This window comes from Eupeodes corollae, chromosome 1, assembly GCF_945859685.1.
Source record: "Eupeodes corollae chromosome 1, idEupCoro1.1, whole genome shotgun sequence".
Classification (NCBI taxonomy): Eukaryota; Metazoa; Arthropoda; class Insecta; order Diptera; family Syrphidae; genus Eupeodes; species Eupeodes corollae.
The window spans coordinates 130,614,550-130,634,735 of record NC_079147.1 but is presented as its reverse complement, the minus strand read 5'-3'; the positions used below and the strand labels follow the sequence as shown (position 1 = coordinate 130,634,735).

At 32.4% G+C, this 20,186-nt stretch overlaps 1 protein-coding gene across 4 annotated transcripts; it reads left to right on the top strand.

The window, feature by feature from the left end:
• Positions 1 to 957: 957 nt before the first annotated feature.
• LOC129939351 (diacylglycerol kinase eta) lies at positions 958 to 19,292 on the top strand. Of its 4 annotated transcripts, none has more exons than XM_056047329.1 (12): positions 958 to 1,063; positions 1,211 to 1,403; positions 5,425 to 6,253; positions 6,309 to 6,829; positions 11,084 to 11,930; positions 11,989 to 12,132; positions 14,841 to 15,242; positions 15,298 to 15,816; positions 17,088 to 17,283; positions 17,338 to 17,707; positions 17,764 to 18,589; positions 18,651 to 19,292. In XM_056047329.1, the coding sequence occupies exons 3-12, from the start codon at positions 5,462 to 5,464 to the stop codon at positions 18,954 to 18,956; spliced, it is 4,923 nt and encodes a 1,640-aa protein (XP_055903304.1). In that variant the 5' UTR covers positions 958 to 1,063; positions 1,211 to 1,403; positions 5,425 to 5,461; the 3' UTR covers positions 18,957 to 19,292. The 4 variants fall into 4 exon arrangements, with proteins under 4 accessions (XP_055903304.1, XP_055903303.1, XP_055903306.1 ...); XM_056047328.1 differs by having other exon boundaries at positions 965 to 1,063; positions 1,149 to 1,403; XM_056047331.1 differs by having other exon boundaries at positions 965 to 1,403; positions 15,298 to 15,492; positions 15,565 to 15,816.
• Positions 19,293 to 20,186: the final 894 nt, after the last annotated feature.

Sequence of the window (20,186 nt, the reverse complement as noted above, 5' to 3'; positions counted from 1 at the left end):
TAATACCAACAATTAAGACAGCTGCAACTTTGCGCTTGTAAGAAAACATGTTTTCACCACTCTCAACTTCCAATTGGCAGGGAAAATATACCATGTGGACACGGTTATGAGAGAGTATTCCCAGAAAACCATCTCTACAAACATATATATAAATATAAATAAATAAATATAAATAAATATCAATATATTGCCTCAAGTGGACAGGCACATGATAGCTTCTCTCGGTATTTTACTATCGAGAGAACTCTCAAATGGACACGCATTTTTAAAGCTGCGTAGATTCTAATACTACAATGTCATGAGTCTATATGTTGAATTTATTTACAAAACACAGTATTAAAATGTTTGATTCGTAGCTCAGCAAAGAGAGTTTACCTTTCTTAAGTAAGGAACTCTCCATACATGCGTATAATAACATGTTCCAATTTTTTAGACAAACTATTCAACAAATGTTGGAATATTCCTTGCCAAAAGCTTCCATGCTCAAAACATAATGGAGATGTTTACAGCAAAACATTAATTAACTAATGTTAATGCATAGTATGCACATAAACTCACAAATTTTAAAAACAAACATAATTTACAAATATTGTAACATTACTTTTCTTTGGCTGAAATCTGTAGTCATACTACCCATTTACTTACCCAGGATACAACTTACCACTATCAAAAAATGTTTAAGTAATACTTATAAGTTGGTAAAACTTAGATACAATTAACTTTGCAGATTTAGACTTTTTTTTACAAAAAAAAATTTAAAGTTTTTTAAAATATACTTTTTTTCCGCATGGCAACAGCATACTTTAAATTTGAACGGTGCCTGAGTGAAAAAAGCTCTTGCAAATAAAATGTATTCTTTTAAAGCTTTTTTAAAATGCTGAATACAAACAAGCCTAGGACCGCAATGCCTGCGGTAAGCTTAAATGTCCTGTAATATTTCTTATTCTCAGTTTAGATCGAACTAATGTGTCGCGTACACTTAACAACGAACAAATCCGACAATCAACTTTATTCATTAATTTTTCTTGTATTTTTTTTATTTTAAACAAAATAAATTTTTGGTGTAGGTATTTCCTGTGTGTATTTAACTACCTTTTCACCTTAATTTTTTTGGAAAAAATGTTAGTTATTAATTTTTTTATGTGTAGGTACTTTTTATGGTTTGTGTATATAACTAACTTTGTACTTTACAATTTTCCATGGTTTCCAGTTTTAAAATTAAGAACACTTAGTGTGAACGAAAAATATATTTTTCCGAAAATATGTATATTTACATATATAGATATTTGCGAAAAAATTTTAACTAAATGAATGTGATCATTAAATTTTCAAAATTATTAATATCTATCAACTATCAAGTTTATGGAAGGACACAACATTATAAATATAAACATATCTGTAAGGTAAGAAATAAAATTACTTTTGGCTATACATATAATTATAGATAAGTTCTTCTTAGTTTGAGCTTTGAGGTAGGTAATCAAGAAAAGGATATGTATCTAAATCTGCATAAATAAGTAAAACCAACATATAATATGCACCATAATCAAAATAATACAATTGACCTATAATTCTACGCATATGTACATAGATGCTTGAATATGTTTTACTCTAGTTCTTGCAAGACCAATAAATAAACAAGGTTGTGTAACAGGAAATCAAATTATACTTTTCAAATGGATTTCGTTTAAATTTCTAAGTTAACTTAAATTAGTTTTTTTTGCAAATAAAACTTCCCATAATTTTTGAATTGATGATCAATATTCAGTTTAAATACTCGTATTATTATCCACTTTTTGAAAAACCCTTATTAGCTGTAAGGATTCGCCTGTCCTACAAAACCCTTCTAAAATAATGCTTAACCATTTATTCCAAATCGGTTTTAAACATGAAGAAGTAATTTGTTGTTTTGTTAACGAATCTAAAGAAATGTTGCAAATAGTATATTTTTATAAATTGGGGAGAATACGATAACTTAGGCGCCAATTAATTATAACGATTTTTTGTCAATACAAGCATTTTTTACTTCAAGAGGGGGATTTTCTCTCCCCGTTGGGACGAGAGAGGCAATTTTTACAAAAAGTACCAAAATGGAAACAAAAATTAAAAAAATAATACTAAAACAAAAGCTTTTAAGTCAAGTTTTTGAAAACCGGTTTTAAACTCAAAAGTTGACTGAAATTCGTTGTTCTAATATAATCTTAAACAAAAACTGAAAAATAAGTCCTTTATATCTTCTAGTTTTTGAGACAATCAAAAATTACCAAACTTACTTTATGTTAGATTTTTACGTGTTGATTATTTTTTTTAAAAGGATTCTATACACAGAATGGCATTTTTGGTTTTTACGGTAAGCTCACTATAAGGTGTCGACTGCTTTGATTGCAAACATACAAACATCAAATAACTTTTGTTTTTAAATAGTGTATTTAATACTTTCTAAATGGATACAAAATTCAACCTAATTTTAAATAAAAGTTTTGTTGCTTAATCTTTCTGTTAAATGGGATACGTTTTCGGCGCAGTTCTGGATTAAAAACTCATTCAATATCTTAAAATATCAGTTCCCATTAACAGTTTAAGGAAGTATGACCCGACAATGCACCTTTAGTTCTGGATGTATTTTCATCTCATGGAGCATTTCTGAAATTGATTCACTCTATATTCGTCAATTTTGTTTTTTTTTTTACATTTCCGTTAAGGTCAAATTTATCTTCTTCTGCCATTGCAATCATGTCTTGTGCAAAAGCAGAGTATGCAAACGTTAATTTATTGTGACAATCAGAGTGCACAGCAAATCGCAAATTATGGAGGCACTCACCAACCAAGCATATTGATTATAAGTACAAATATATCAGGGAGGCGATCGAGAATAGTGCAGCAAGCATTGACTAACTTCAAACTGAACTAATGGCAGCAGATGGTTTGACGGAAGCTGTTCCAAGAGACAAGCATTTGTTTTGTTTCCAAAAATTTGGAATGGAATTTAACGTAAAATGTTGACGAGAAGTGTTAAAACTAACAACATTTAAGTTTATATAACACAAAATAATTTAATTTAAAACTTCACACTACTCACCTTACCTTATATGAACTATAAAATTCTATATTTATTTATTATATGAAGTTGTTTTAATATATTTTTTGTACTTACTCCAAGTTACTTTTTGCAATTCTTTTCTTCTAATATACTGAAATCAAACAAAGTCAACGTCTTTTAATCTTCTTTTTCAAGAAGCATCCTTTAATATTCTAGACACTTATAAACTCTTTTTTTTTTGTATTAGGCCAGATATTCGACACCAATGTCTGAACGCAAAAATGCAAGAAAACCATATATTCTAGATGAAATGGGTTTTATCAGATAGAAATAGAACTAGCACTAGAGAGAAAACTATATTCTCTATTTTTCAGATCATTACAATTAAATTGATACAATGTATTTCGGTCTCAAAAACGCACCAACGAAATTTGATAAACCAGGTATTAAATTTGTAGGAAATACATGCATATCTGTACAAAACATTTTAGCACGTCATTAAAAGAACATCTTTCTTCTATCAAAAAGTACTAAGGAAACGCAAAGCATACATTTGAGAATATCCCCAAACAAATGCGATTTCTTAAAGAAAGAAATACAATTTGTTGGATATATAATAACTCCAGATGGATTTAAACCAAATTCAGAAAAATAAAAAACATCTACCTATAAAAAAATAATTGTTAACAGGTAATTAACTCAAATTTATAAGCAAAAATTAAAAAGCCTTTGACACTTTTACTAACGACATACATAACATGTAGGAACTATATGGTAAGTTTTTAAATTTATCTCAACATTTCAATCAAACATGACATTTCGATGGTAGAGAAGTAGAAAAAATAGGGTCCCCAGATTCCGTCCGTCTGTCTGTCCAGGCCCAAAGCATTGGGTCGATTGACTTCAAATTTTGATATTAAAGCTTTGAACCGATTCTCGGAAGTGTGTGTGTGTGTGTTTTTTTTTAAGTTTTTACGACTAAAACCAACATAATCCCCATACACATTTTTTTGGTCAAACATAAAAAAATTCGAATTTTGTCAAAAAGAAACAGATAGACTTTTTTTATTGTTAGGTAAAAATGGTCTTTAGCTTCTTTCAATATAAAAAAATATATATGTATTGCTCCACAAGGGTACCTTTATTTTGATTTTAAGCTTTCAAAAGATTTCAATAGTTTCTTTCTGCACAGCTGAATAATATTTGATTTGATGATCGTTTTCCTAAACACGGGATCACAAATAATTTATTTTAACTATGTTTTCTTTATATGTAAATACGGGTATTTATATATACAAAATTATTTTTTTAAATACATCATTGAAATATTAAGGTGTTTTAGATGAATCAAATGGCGTTTTAAATTTTGAAAACAAACTTTTTTGCAGGTACATTTTTAAATCTTAAAATACATGCAATATTTTAAATATGACTCTTTTGAAGGAAAGACAGCAAAATCAGCATTGATAAACAAAATTCTGATGCAAGACATTTTCATAATTAAACATGAACTATATAAATTAGAAAAATATCAGTTTTAGAATGACAAGATTATTGTAAATTGCACCATAATAACCAGAAACTTCTTAGGGCAAAAACATATTGAAACAATAAATAAAGTGTAAAAAATAACTAGCAGAACTTTACTGTACAACTTTAAAAACTGAAAACTTTAGCAACAGATTTGCTTATTTAAAATTTTCCTATAATATAGGTATATTTTTTTGATTCTTAATAATTTTATTATTCATTGGGATCATTGCAATAATATTACACAAAGATAAATCGACCGCCAGTTATAAACGCACTGAAGGAAGACTTTAAAGACTGGCAGTAGATCTAACGCTATTTATATCAATATACCTACAATTTGTAAATATATTGTTTAAAGTTGCTAACTTGATATTGAATTATATTGGTGAAATTATGACTATGCATACTATTTGATCTCATTACTTTTTATGTAAGCAGTCAGGTTTTATATTATGTATATATGTATATAGCAGAACTTGAAATGTTTAACTTTTCGGTGTGACCATGACTTACACTACGTTGAACCTTGTTTATTCTCGTTTGTAGCTTCTCCCTATACACCTGATAATTTTAATATGAGGTGTATAGGGAGAAAGGTTATTAAATTATTTGACTAATAGCATAGCTTTACACTATAGGCAACCCAAGCGCAAGTTGATATTCCAATTATTATCCTTGATGAAATATTGGTCATTATCAAATTACAGATGAGGGTAGATATTCCTGCTATGATTCTCGTACTAAAATATCTTGAGATAGTTTTTTCTAATTTGTTTATGATAAAAGAACCTATTATTTAATATTTATAGTAATTAACCAAATGTTTATTCCAATTTTTCTCATTTTCATAGGTATTTGTAGTTGCTCACTCGTTGATTATCTTTTAAAATGGAAGATTGGCTAACGTCATTAAAGTCCGCTTCAAGTCAGGAATATTTTGAACCTGCTATTGACCATCATGATATACTCTCCAACTACCATCAATGGCATTCAACATCCCATGCAAGACCAACATACTGCAACGTTTGTCGTGAAGCATTACCAGGAGTCACTTCGCATGGACTGTCCTGTGAAGTATGTAAATGTAAAGTACACAAACGATGTGCGGCTAAGGCAATTGCCAATTGCAAATGGACGACACTAGCTACTGTTGGAAAGGATATTATTGAAGATGTAGATGGAAGTATCGTTATGCCTCATCAATGGATGGAAGGTAATTTACCAGTTGCATCAACATGTCTTAAATGCAAAAAGACCTGCGGGTCTGTCTTGCGTCTACAAGATTGGCGCTGTCTGTGGTGTCGTGCTACAGTCCATACGGCGTGTAGACCAGAAATGTCAGTGGCATGTCCAATTGGGCCGGCAAAAGTATCCGTTGTACCACCTACAAGCGTACACTCTATAGGTGTTGATGAGCCTTGGGATGTTGTAAGTCCCAAAGGAAATTTCTCACCTTTGTTGGTTTTTGTTAATTCAAAATCTGGAGATAACCAAGGCGTCAAATTTCTAAGAAGATTTAAGCAATTGCTGAATCCCGCACAAGTTTTCGATTTAATTTCTACTGGACCAAGCCTGGGACTCAGATTGTTTAGGCATTTTGACATTTTTCGAATTCTTGTGTGTTCAGGTGATGGTTCAGTAGGGTGGGTTCTAAGTGAAATTGATCGCTTTAACATGCACGTAAGTTAAATACAATACTACTTGACTTTCCTGTATTAATTTTATTTTTATTCAGAAACAATGCCAAGTAGCAGTTCTTCCTCTTGGAACTGGCAACGACTTGGCACGCGTACTAGGTTGGGGTTCATCTTGTGATGATGATGCTCATTTACCACAAATTTTAGAGCGTTATGAGTCTGCTAGTACAAAAATGTTGGACCGTTGGAGTATAATGGTTTTCGAGAAGGCAATATCTGTGAAACCACCAAAAATGTCACTATCAAGTGCCCAACAAGCTCAATTAACTGGACTAGTAACTTCAGCGAACGAAAACTTGCGATCGATTGTTGAGACCGATGATTTGACTGTTTTGGTATCATGTACGAAAATTTTATGCGAAACAACAGAAGAGCTTGTAGATAAAATTTGTGAAAATCGAAAAGAGGACGACCAATTGATAATTAAATGTGATATACTTCGACAGAAGCTAAATATGCTATTGGATGCTCTAAAAATTGAAGAGACCGGTGAACACTCTGGTGATGATTTGCGTGCTTCGATCAGGAGCATTATATCAAAGAGTTCTGCGGAATACTTGTAAGTTTTAAAATATTTATTTTAATATATGTATGTACATACATATATATGTAGGTAAGAATTTGTTTTTTTTTTGTCTGCATTTTCAAGTATAAAGCATAGAGGTAAAGCCAAAATAAGTCAAAGTTTTTTTCTAAAACATTTGTCTGTTCATGTAAGCCACATACATCTTTTTAATAGTTCTTTTAAGATCAGTAGTTACGTTTTGACTCCTAGGAATAAATTTAAAAAAAAAAAACAACTTTTTACGTAACAACAAAAAGCCAACTTAATTGTTCTTATTCATTCTTAATATTAAGTTTTTAATTTGTATGCGGAATAATATTCCATTAAAGAAGCGCAGCGAACAGTTCTATGGAATTTTAATTACTCGTATATGGACTTCAAATATTCATTTCAATTTTTATGAAACTACTGAAAGTGCAACAAATTGAGTTTTGATTATTTTTGAAGTAAATTACAATTTTTATGAAATTACGGATACGCACTCCTTCCATTTCGTAAACTGTAGTAAGTGTTGTAAGTCACTAGGCCCCGGTTCTTTTCATGGACTCTTGCGCCACCTAATTTATTTTTTATATTTTATTATGAATATCAAAAGCTCAATTCCGTTCACGCTATGTTACAAAATATATCACATCATGTACTAAATGGTTTAAGTTGTGAAAATTATAATTTGAAACGTGAAAATTACAATATATTTCATTGATTGCCATCATTACAGTTAAAACAAACAAACAAAATGCATGTAAACATAAATATTAAATTAAAGTATTTTAAATACTATTTCAATTTTTGTCAAACATACGAAAATAAAAAAAATTGAAGAAACATGCTAAAACACATTTTAATACAATTAGGATGGAAATCTAAATTTAATTTCAGTTCCAAGTGAATTTTTAAATTTAATTTTAATATTTCAATTTAATTTCTACACGTTACACGTAAAAATTCTAGTGAACATAATTTTTATATTTCATTTCACTAAATATTGACACAAAATGTAGAATGTATTTTTATTTATATGAACTAAATAATAATTTTGTAATTTTTGTTTTATAGAAAAAAGATTGTTGGCACTCTCATTGTGTTCGATTGGGAGTATTATCATTCCAATATAAAGTGAAATCAATTACTCTAGTTAGGTGCGAGAACAAAAAAGATCTAGAAACAATTCTAAAGTACGCATTTAAAGAAATATTAGCTAGTTATTTGAAATCAGTCTTAATCATTGTTTCTGGGTGGCGCAACAGTCCATTGAGAACTAGGACCCTGTGACTTAGAACTCTCAACCATTCCTGTATGCCAGTACTGTTGTCAGGGATGGAGGGGACCTACAGTTTTAAACCGAATACGAACGGCTAATTTGAGAAAGCACTTTTCGTATCAAGTAAGTCAAATAAATTAGGGGTCGCAACAATCCACATACAACTCTGAAATCACTTCTCATGACTACTATTTATAACAAAACTCATGATTTGTTTCAATTTTAAGCGTTTATCAACTTAATTTTGCGGAAAGTAAAAGTACACAGGAACATTGAAAACATTTGTATATACCCTCTCTTATTCCTGAATTCGGAAACTAAGTGATTTAAGTAAAGACTAAACAAATAGACCGCCTACTTCTGTTGCCAATTCTCATTGCAAAAGATTTGTGAATAGGTGATAAGCTATTATTATCTCTTTCAACCTAGCTAGGGTGTTGCTCTTAAAGGTTTATCTTCAATAGCCGAAAAGTACTTTGGTACATAAGTAAAAATATTTGTATTCTCGCTAGTTCAGTGGCTTTGTGATAAAAAATGTATACATTTTTTCTCAAACCAAAATTTAAGCTTAATGCATCGTATTCATAAGTTTTCCAGTCAGAAACACTGTTCTAACTATATGTTGTCCTGTAGCAAAAAAAATTCAGCTACAATTTGTCTGAAAATGCATTGGGATTTCTTCCTAGATGTTTGCTTAACCCTTTAGGCTATTTAAAAATAAATTTAGGGCTAAACCTGAGGTTATCCAAATTTCATATTTGATTTTTTTGGTGAAATAAAAAGCTGAAAAGGTAATTCTTTACAAATAAATGTTAAGTTAACATACAAATAAACTCTAGTCTAAAAAACCTCAACCTTGTTACACTCTTGCTGCACACATCCTTTCTTGTTTTGGTTGTTCCTGCCATCTATCTGTATTTTAGAGAAAAACTTTTAACTTTTCCCTTTTTTAACGGATAGAATGATCAAACGGAAATAGCAAAGACACAACCCATTAATCTTCGTAAAGTATGACCGCCGTTGTAAAACTTTTACTTCGATGATTTTTTGCTTCAAGCAAGGATGGGCTACTTCGTTACCAGCCGCGTTCAGGGATGAATGCTGTGGAATTGGTTGAGTGGCGATGGGCTAGGGTAGGATGAGCTGCATTGGACAGATATACAACAATAAATTATTTACAATTTATGTTTAAGTTCTTAAGATAAATACTGCTGGCAGTATGACAAATCATTTAATTAAAAGCCTTAATTGGTCTTGAAAGTGGTTCATTCATACCATAATTTTTCCAATTTTTATGCTGAGAAAGAAATTCTAATCGGCGCATAACAAAAAAATAACTATAACAGTTTAGGACACTTTTTATGATAACATGAAATATCACAAAAAAACTATATCGTGAATAAAGTTTTTCGAGATTTGAGGAATTTAAAACCGAGAAGAGTATGTCGGACTTGAAAATCTGCACAAAAATGGCATGACATTTTAAAAAATACAAATCTTGTAAATTTCCCATTTCTTAACATTGAGTTTATGGAAGTTGTATACATATATAAGACATTGGCTGAGATTTTTATCTTTCAATATATCATCGATAAATATTATAAATAAAAGTGGAGCAGATGACTACCTTGAGGAACTCCTCAGGTGCATTTAATAGATCTCGAAGTTTGATAGTCTAGTTTAACATTTTGGTCCCTTTTCGAACCTGTATGTTGTAGTATCTTCTTGACCTTGACTTCGACGCGATTGATAAAAATAGAGGAAAAGCAGGCCAGATTAACAACAATTATTGTTCTAACGCTGTAGAGCGTCACTCTTAAATATTTTTTATATTTTATGCTTTTTAAGAGCAGGGCCGGAATGTGACTTGGCTTAAGATTCAGTAGACCATTTATTACATCAGGTTATTGAACTTATATGCACTTTAATGGAAATCTCTGAAAGAAAGCTGACAAATTTTTAAACGCAATAAGACACTTACATCAAAACAATAAGTTTGGGTATTTTATTGTTTCAGATTTAGACTCAATTTTCTCTATGCCTGATTTTTAATCAGCTTTAATGAAAATAAAAAACAATAAAGCCTCAGTTTGTGATAGGATTTCGGTAAAATCTTATCAACAATCTAATCCTAAGTTTCTATAGTATGTGATTGAAGTATATACCTAGAATATTCTGTGAAGAGGTAGTTCTTGAGAACTTGCATCTGTCTAGAATTCTTTCGATTTAAAAAACAAGTGATTGGTGTCTACCTAAAAATTAAAGAGAAATGTGTATTGAATTCTTAGAGCAAATAATATTCAATAGGCTTATAAATTGTGTAGAAGAAATGCGGCTATGTTTGTATGCCTTTTGTAGACTTTTAATACGATTAACAGAAATTACATGCTTTATAAGCTCGCAGCAATCGAATTACCAACCTTTTTTATACGAATTTATGTAAAACTATTTGATATATATGTATGACAGCAGCTGTGAAGAATGGGACAAACAAATCAAGAGGTTTAAAATGTAAAACTGGCACCCTTTTTAAGTCCACTTATATCTTCACACTTTATTTACCATGTTAAAAAGAAACAAGTGCATTGGCTATAATCGTAATAATAAATAGTTGCCTCTACTATTGGAATGAAAGTGTATGGACACGAAGAGTTGGAAGAAATTGAAAACATACAAAGCAAACCACAGAGGATCATTATCATCATCAATCTTCTTGAAAACAATTATTTTAGAGAAGATTTTAAAATTTCTGAAACGAGTATAATTTTTAAAGTTAGAGCCGAATTACTTGACTTATGGTCTCGTCTCTACGAGAATTTTCTCGTAAAATAAAAATTATGACAATTGTTTAGTAGAAAACTTATTTAAACTTATTTAAAAACAATTTTAATTCTATATAATTGATAATAATTTTTAACTCGTTATTTTAAATTTCACAAAACTGTGATGTTTCATAAAAATTTTCTTTTTCTTTTAATGCACAACAGAGATTGGAGCATTTCCTTGGAAAAGACTGAAAAAGATCACATAAATTCAAAAGAACGTAGACATTCTCGAAATCTACGTTTTACAGAGAAAGAAGCTCTTCAATGTCGTGCAAATAGTGTAAAGCGGGCAATTTATAACTTAGTTGAGCATTCAGAACCAGGAAGGCCAAAGCGTTATCAAAGAAAGCTTTCAATCACCCCCTTCGAGGCAATGAAACTAAAAACATCATCAAATGACACTTCCCCTTCACTTCCAATTCCTCCAATAAACATTATTTGCCCATCCCTTACTACGACTCAATTAACGTGTTTATCTCCACTGCCATATAACAGAAGGGACTCACTTGATGATAGTTTCTTTAATACTATGAGTTTACCAGTTCCAAGAGAATTTGCAGACAGTCGTCGAAGTTCCGGTGTACCTGAAAGTATACAGGAAGCTGAGGAAAACCCTTGCTGCCAAACTTTGCAAATACAAACCACAGAAAAGTATGACAGTTGCAGATCAGATCTTTTGAGTTCCACTCCGACAAAAGATTTCTTGAGCTTACCCAGCCTTACTCCTGAAGCACTTATCGATCCACTTTCGGATTACCACCTAATAGAGGTTTTTGACAAAAAAAATTATAAAAGTCGGGATGAAGCCGTAAATCTATTACCAAGTGGAGGAAATGATGATTTAAATAACTGCACCGGAATCGAATGTGAGCAAAGACAGATTGAAGATCAATTAGTTACCCCTGCTAAAAGCAATAGAACTCTTCAGGTTCCACAAGTAGTTTCTCCTAAAATAGATTCCAATGTATATATAGGTGAAAGCATGACAATCATTGATACCGATGCCCAAGTATGTTCTCGCTCTCTAAACCATTTTAATTTTTTTTTCTAAAATTTTATTTTTTTAGGACCAATCATCAACAGAAGAACTGCCAGGAGAACCCAGTGATATTTTGTCGATTATTAGCAACGAAGAATGTAGCTTGGCTTCAGAAATCTTGGACAAAAACATAGATTCATTACAACCTTTTCAGATAGGTGACTTATTGCAGGTATGGAAAATAAGTTATTTTCAATAATTTAGCAGTACCTTTTTTTGATTGAAAAGTTGTGTTATGGGTCCTATACACTGAACGTGTCTGCAAAAATAGTGAACACACATCCACACTCCAACCATACATGACACATGCAAAGTGCACACTCTTAAAGCAGCTTGCACATGAGCTGCGAACTGCATATTTTGGCTTTTCTTTCACATGAGCTTTATTTCTATTCGCAGACAGCGACGAATTGTCAATTAATAATAATTACCCTTTTCAACAAACAAAGCAAAAGTGGTATAAATTTGACGTTAAGTTGAGCGCGAACAATTTATTCGTTGCAGTGTGGATGGTATGTGGAACGCGAATAGAGTTTGACAGTTCGTAACAACCAAACGGCAATTCGTTACTACCAAATTGTTTATACAAAGTTGTCTTGTTTTAGAGAATAAAATTCAAATTTTATTTCCCTAACATAAGTATCAATTGGTTTCTTATAATTTAAATGTGTTTTTGTTTGAAATTGACTTTTTGAAATTTGTAAAATCACGTTTGTTCGTTCATTCGTTGTTCGTTCTCATGTGCAAGGTACTTAAGTTGTGTATTCATGTCGAGTAGGCAATACGTCAAAATCAGAACCCGCTGCTACAACAATTTGATTTCATTGGCAAAATCTGTCACTTGAAAATATCCAACAAATACCCTGGTTACAAGAGGAGATCGAGGAATCGAATCGAATTGAGATTTCGATCCAGGTATATGGTGGCACTGAATCGAGGAATCGAATTCAAATGGAATCGAAATGACATTTGGGTTGTATTTGTGTGCGTACTGCTACGTGAATAACTTTCAAATTTTATAACAATGCTCTCAACACAAAGACGAACGCCAAATTAAATTCAGCTTAGAACCAAGAATACTCCATTTAAATTGAGTATTTTTGCTTAGAACAAACAAGATGGAAAAACTTATCGCACGCACACAAGCAAGACCTCACACACCCATAACTTGATTCCCCTATTCAGGTTTTTCGATTCGATTCACCTCTTTCAGTGGGATCGGATCGAGTAATCCTATTTCGATCTGATCCAAGTCTATACGGCCTAGATCCTGATTTAATTCGGATTCAATTCTCCTTGTAAACGCGGTAAAAATTGATACCAGTCATGCCGCAGGTACAACCACACATTCATCAGTTGCATTTTGTTTCCCATGCAGGCATGTGTAGTGTATGGGCGCTATTAGTGCTTCGGGTTGTGATCCAAAAGTAAGTCATGCTTAATTAAAAACACAAGCTTACCATGATCAGCATGAGAATGAACAAACAAAAATCTATATACAAGCATCTACTAGGGAAGGTTAATTTTGGTCACGAGGTTAAGATTTCGCAACGTCACATGTCCAAAAATAACCAGTTGTAAGCCCGATAGGGGGTTAAAATATGGACAATCGCAAACGCAAATGCAATCGTGTTTATGTTATTTCATTGTTTTAATTTCGAGTGGAGAAATTATTTTTAAACATGTATTTATTGTAAAAATAAATGTTTCCTTAAATTGAAATTATGATTATTTAGAAAATAATCATCTGCAATTATAATTGAAATATGATATCTTGGAAATGACCGCAACAGCTGTTTCGAGCGTAGTCTTTGTATATTTACATATCTTCACAGAAACTAGTCTAGCGGCGTTAAATCTCAAGTCCGTAAGGTGAAACTATATGGTTAACAAACTTTTCCTTCCATTAATCAATTGTGGCACGAGCTGCAGGACATGTTGCTCTGTCTTGTTGAAACCACAACTTCTGCACATCATGTTTGTTCAATTGATGAACGAAAAGTCAATAATAACTGACTGGATGTAACGGTGTGTCAATTTTCTAAACAAAATTGGTGCAATACGCATTTTGGATTGATTTTTTTTTTAAATAATTCTGCACAATTTGGAAGCGTTGTTTAGGAGTCTAAAACAAACTAAGAATAAGCACTGGGCTCAACTTTCCATTACCGCAGCACGAATTTCGACTCGCGACTCTTTTCGATAGATATGTGCAAATAAATAATAACTATAGCAATTTTACAGCGAGGAAACATTTATTTCTATTTTTAATTAATTTTTAAAGTTCACTTTTTTCCATACAAAACACTCAAAAATGGTTGATTTTGACATTTCTTCCCTGTTTTTTGTTCAGTGTTGCCATACTTGTTTTTTTTTCTTGGTAAATTCTTTTATTTTAGTGCTCAAATGGAAAAGTACTTTGCATATACCCAAACTCGCACCCACCCCAAATCCTATAGTGACCCCAAGCAGGGGGGTTGTAGGGGGGCAGCATGCCCCCCCCTACATACCTAGCTGTTAGTACGCCGCGCCGTGCTATCAATTAAAAAAAAACTTGTTTTAGGCTCAAAAAATGCAATACAAAAAAAGTAGGGTTAAGTCCGAAAAAGAAAATATTTTTTTTATGACTTAAAGTTGTTTCCTCGCCCTAATATTTAAAACATGTTCTATTGAGACCCCTACCTAACTGTACAAAAAAAATCAGAAGGAAATTCGTGCTGCGGTAATGGAAAGTCGCCCCAAGCACTGTTCTTTATTTCTAAAAAAACACCTGTTATATCCTCCTTAGAGATACTCCACAGTTAGAAGCTTGTTATACATTGATCCATGTATATTTATGTGTTTATTATTATTAAATAAATGTATTTTCTTCGTTTAAAGAATTTGGATATGGACAATTTTACTCATATTGACTCTCCTGAATCAAGTGATGAGACTGAAGGAATGCCCGCAGAAAGCATTATGGACGATATTAGTTCTGTTCTAGGAAACGACATGATGGCTGTTCTTCAGGACAGTACAATAACAGAAGATACAACGACACTATACACAGATTTAGTTCAACCATCGAATCAGAAGATTTTGTCTAATCGCCGATCATCATCGCCACATAATGCGGCTTTTGTTGATTGTTTTGAGAACAACCAACAGCAATTTGGTTTTGAAAACATAGTTTTCGAAATCGACAATCGTTGTGATGATCAGAAAATACGTGAACCACCTCGGTACTGCAGCCTGGCACAATTTGTAGAGGGAAATGACATTGCTCGCAAAAGTTTCAAGGTATACATTTTATTATTTTCTTTTGCTTAAGTATTACATTTCCAATCCGTTTAAGCGTCGAAAATCACAGCCAGTAACTTCAAAAGCTTCATCGTCAAGCATTATTGAACCCAACGCAGATGAGTCCTTACCGTGTTCGATTGATATTAGAGTTCAAAGATCACATTCAGATCTATCGGATAAGGAAACAGTTAAACAAACTTCTTCACCAAAAAAACAAATAAAAGTACCTGCTAGCATTAATCAAGATGTAAAACGAATAACATTTGATGAGTCTTGTAAAAAACAATCCCTTGATGATGATATTCCCAAATATCCACAGATAAGTGTGGTAGTTCGACCACCAACACCCTTGCGAGGGGACGATGTTAAGCTATCAACAAATTTGCCTCCTGATTTAAGACGACACTCTAGTCATTCTCCAAGTTTAACTACACAGGAATTCGAAAAGGAAAAGGATAGACGCCATTCTGGTTTCAATCCAAATTTCCTAAGCTTGGACCCTGAACATATGAAGTTTTTGAACAATTCTCCATCAGCAACTAGACGCATTAGTTGTGGAAGTTTATTTAAGGTATGTTATTAATATTATTTGTGTATATTTATTTATTAATATATAATAAGTATTGCAGTTTATTACTAACTAAGGAAAAAGGCTTTTGATTTTATTTGTAACTACGACATTAAATTGCTATTTAATCTTGCGAGCGGTAGCGAAAAGTGGTGCCAGAAGTGGTATTGTCCACAAGTCGAGGTGATTATACTCGCAGAGCCTGAGCAAATATCAATACTTATGCTAAAGCATCTGGCACATGAGCTACGACCTACGAACTGCGAACTGTGGATATTCGCATATTTTGACTTTTTTTTCATATGGGCTTTATTTCTATTCGTAGACAGCCATGAATTGAATTAACCTTTTTGTTCAAATTTTCCTCAACCATGATCTTTCACACAAAAATAAAACAAGAGTGGTATAATTTTGAGATTATGTTACGATCGCACAATTTATTCGTTGCAGTGTGGATGGTATGTGGAACGTGAAAACAATTTGACGGTCCGTAGCGCAACCTCAGTGCAATTCGTTACTACCAAATTGTTTTTACAACATTTTCTTATTTAAGGATAAAAAATGCAAATTTTATTATCCTTACATTAGTGACAATTGGTTTCTTATAACTTAAATGTGATTTTGTTTGAAATTTGAAAACAATAATTTAAAGAAAATATTTCCCCCAGATTCGAGCCAAATTGCAAAATTGTATAAAATTAGAAATTAAAACACACTTCACTGTAGAGGACAAATACAAAAACTATCTAAAAGGCTTGCATTTGAAAACGATTTCAAAATCGACCAAAGAGACTTGACAAAAAAACTAACTTCTATTATTAATGCATTTATTGATTTTGGCTTTTTTCAGTTTGTAAGTTGCATTTGTTTAAGATCAGTTAAGCGAGTAATTTAATTAAACGGGGTTCAATTTGCTGGGTAAATGCTGAATGCAATTTTTTCGGACAATTAACCAGGAAAATTAATTAAAAGGGGGGCAAATAAGCGACAACTACTGTAGTGAGAACCAAAAAAGAGTAGCACTAAATTGTGTGTTATATCCTCCAATTGGACCAAAGTATGGATTAAGTCACAATTTAAACATCAACATTCATAAAGTGATTGTTTGATCGATTATATAAATGATTGTTTTTGTATTTCTATACAACAATACCAAGTGATTTCAAAGAACGTGTTTTATGACTGAGTTTAACGAGATCGTTTTATACATAATTTTGTATAATAACTAATATTTATTTTAATCATCATTCACCGTTTTTAAAATTGTTTTCTAGCCAAATGAAGTTATGTCTATGCCAACACTTAAAGGATCGAAAGCAAACTTATTGATGGGATCGTCTCCATTTAGCTTTGATCATGGTGAAGGAAAAGATAGGGAGGATCAAATTTCGAAGGATAAAGAACCAATAGATGATGCGAATAAGAAACTTCCTATCATTAATCCCTTAGTTCGTCTTCCCACATGGCCAAGTACTAAAAAAACATTTTATCTAGATTATTAAGTTTGATAAATTTTGTTTTCAGACATTACAGGTACCGGTTTTATATCAAAGTGTCTTCTTGCTAATGCGGATACTTTGTGTGCAGCTGTCAGTCCTTTGATGGATCCAGATGAAACCCTTCTTGAAGGCTACCATGAAAAATGCGTTATGAATAATTATTTTGGCATAGGGATTGATGCTAAAATTTCACTTGACTTTCATAACAAGAGAGAAGAACATCCAGAGAAGTGTCGGTCAAGAGCAAGAAATTATATGTGGTATGGAGTATTGGGTTCAAAACAGTTGTTACAAAAAACGTATAAAAATCTTGAACAACGCGTTCAACTAGAATGCGATGGACAGCGAATTCCCTTGCCTTCACTGCAGGGAATTGTTATTCTGAATATTCCTAGGTAAATATTAAAGTTTACATCATAAAACAACATTGTAGAATGTTTGATTATTTTAGTTTTATGGGAGGCACAAATTTTTGGGGTGGAACCAAGAAAGATGATATTTTTCTTGCTCCAAGTTTTGATGACCGCATACTTGAAGTTGTTGCGGTTTTTGGATCTGTTCAAATGGCTGCATCAAGGCTTATTAATTTGCAGCATCACAGAATTGCTCAGTGTCAGAGTGTCCAAATAAATATTCTTGGCGACGAAGAAGTACCAATTCAAGTTGATGGAGAAGCGTGGCTTCAGCCACCTGGAATGATCAGAATTCTACACAAAAATAGAGTACAAATGCTTGGTAGAAACCGTAACCTCGAGGTGTCATTAAAGCAATGGCAAGAAAAGCAGCGTCAGCAAAGCATTTCGATACAAAGAGATCAATCATCAATAGCTTTGGAACAAGGCTCCCCAAGTTCTGAAGATGTTCTCTCGGAACGAGAGTGTTATGTATTATTAAATTTCATTGAGGCTATAAGTTCGCTCGTTAAATGGGTTAAGTTTCTTATTATTTCGCATCCATCGCTGCAGAGGAATCTGTACGATGTTGCATGCAGAACTGCAGATGCCTTGGAATCCATTCATCCAAATGGTAAATTATTGGAAGGACCAACTCTTAGAATGAAATTAGTGGAAGTTATTGATTCTTCACGACATTTATACGATGACACATGTACCCTTCTTCGAGAACGTGGTCACAGTTTGATATTAAGAGAGGACTTGGAGTTCAAACTGAGTGCAGCTTTAGCTAACATGGAAATGGAGTTAAAGAAATGTTCTGTTCTAAAATGCGTCGATGGTAAGATTCGAGCATATTTCAACGCCGCGGCTCCTAATGAAGACGTAAGTTATATTTCCTTACTTTTTACTGACTATTATAAAAAATATAATTGTTTTTCTTTAGCTTGATGCTCGCAAGAAATCAAAACCATTTTGGGTGCGGCTTCGCAGTGGATCAACAGCTAACAGTCAAATATTCAAACCAACCGCTAATACAAGAGCTGCAGTTTGTAATTGGAGTGTTAATGAGGTTGTAACTTGGTTGGAAGCAATGCAAATGTCGGAGTATGCAGATACATTTGTTAAGAATGACATTCGCGGAAAAGAACTTCTTAGTTTAGTACGTCGAGATCTAAAAGATTTAGGCGTTGTTAAAGTTGGGCATGTCAAACGTATTTTACAAGCAATAAGGGACATTTCTGAAAAATAGGCAAACAATACCTCATCAATCTTCGTTTATAATTCCACAATAAAAAATTGGGAAAATATTTGAGATTGGTCGAATTCCCGCCCTCTACTTCCTGACAGATGCAATTAAATTCATGGGTTTTTAACAAAATTTTCGGATAACAAATGTAACCATCCAACAGTCGTCGCAATCGAGAACTCTCGGATACCAGGCTATAAATACATACAAAAATGTTTGTATGTCACCGAACAGCACGAGAGCACGCGAAGAATCGCAAATTTATATTTGTTTTATTTTAACCGATAGCTATCAACCCCAATAAACAGAACAATGAACAGAATGCGATGGACAGCTAAACAGGCCTATGCCTATTTATTGTTTTTATTCCTAGGTATTTAAAATCTTAAGACGAATTTGTAAAATATTTGCTTATTTTAGTTTGTATGGATGGCATACAATTTTGGGGAAGCATAAAAACAGGTTGGGACCTACGAATTTGATAAATATTTCATTAACCACCAAGAGGGACTTTCATGGGAATTTTGTGTTGGACTAGGGGTAGATTTTCCATTCGAGGACCCAGGATTGAAAGTATATTTTTTGACGATAAGAAAGAGACTATTGGTTGTGAAGATTAGATATACGGATATAGAATATGGTCTTCAGCGAGTTTGGTTCCCTTCTTTTATGTAGATGGATACCGTTCCTGGGTTACGCAATTTTTGTATTTGTTCTTTTGTGTCTATGTTGCTGTACAAGAACATGATACAAAAAGTAAGTAACACATTTTTTTGTTGGAGGGTAAGAAGAATTTATAACTTCACATAGAGTGTTTTGATACAACATCCATTACCCAACTGGGGGGTAGAATTTAAATTCAGCATAATACCAAAAGCACTCTAATAATAGACATGCTTATTTTGAGTTTCGCTTTCGATCGAAAGTTAGTCGAATTCTAGAAGATCTTATTTTAAGAAAGTTTGCAGATTCAATCGAAGGGTCATTTATTTTTTAAATTGAGTAGATTTGGACTTGCGAATGATTTAAATGAAATGCCAATTTTGCTTCGTTCCCATATTTCCTAATGAATAGCTGAAGAAACATGTAAGTTTTAAAATTTGATTATGGTTTATGGATTATGATTTGATAAAGTCATATTGACTAGTTTTTTTTTTTTAATTTTATAATGGGCATATCCACATTCCAATTGGGCAAATAGGGAACAGAAAAATGTCTTCATAAAGTTGATGA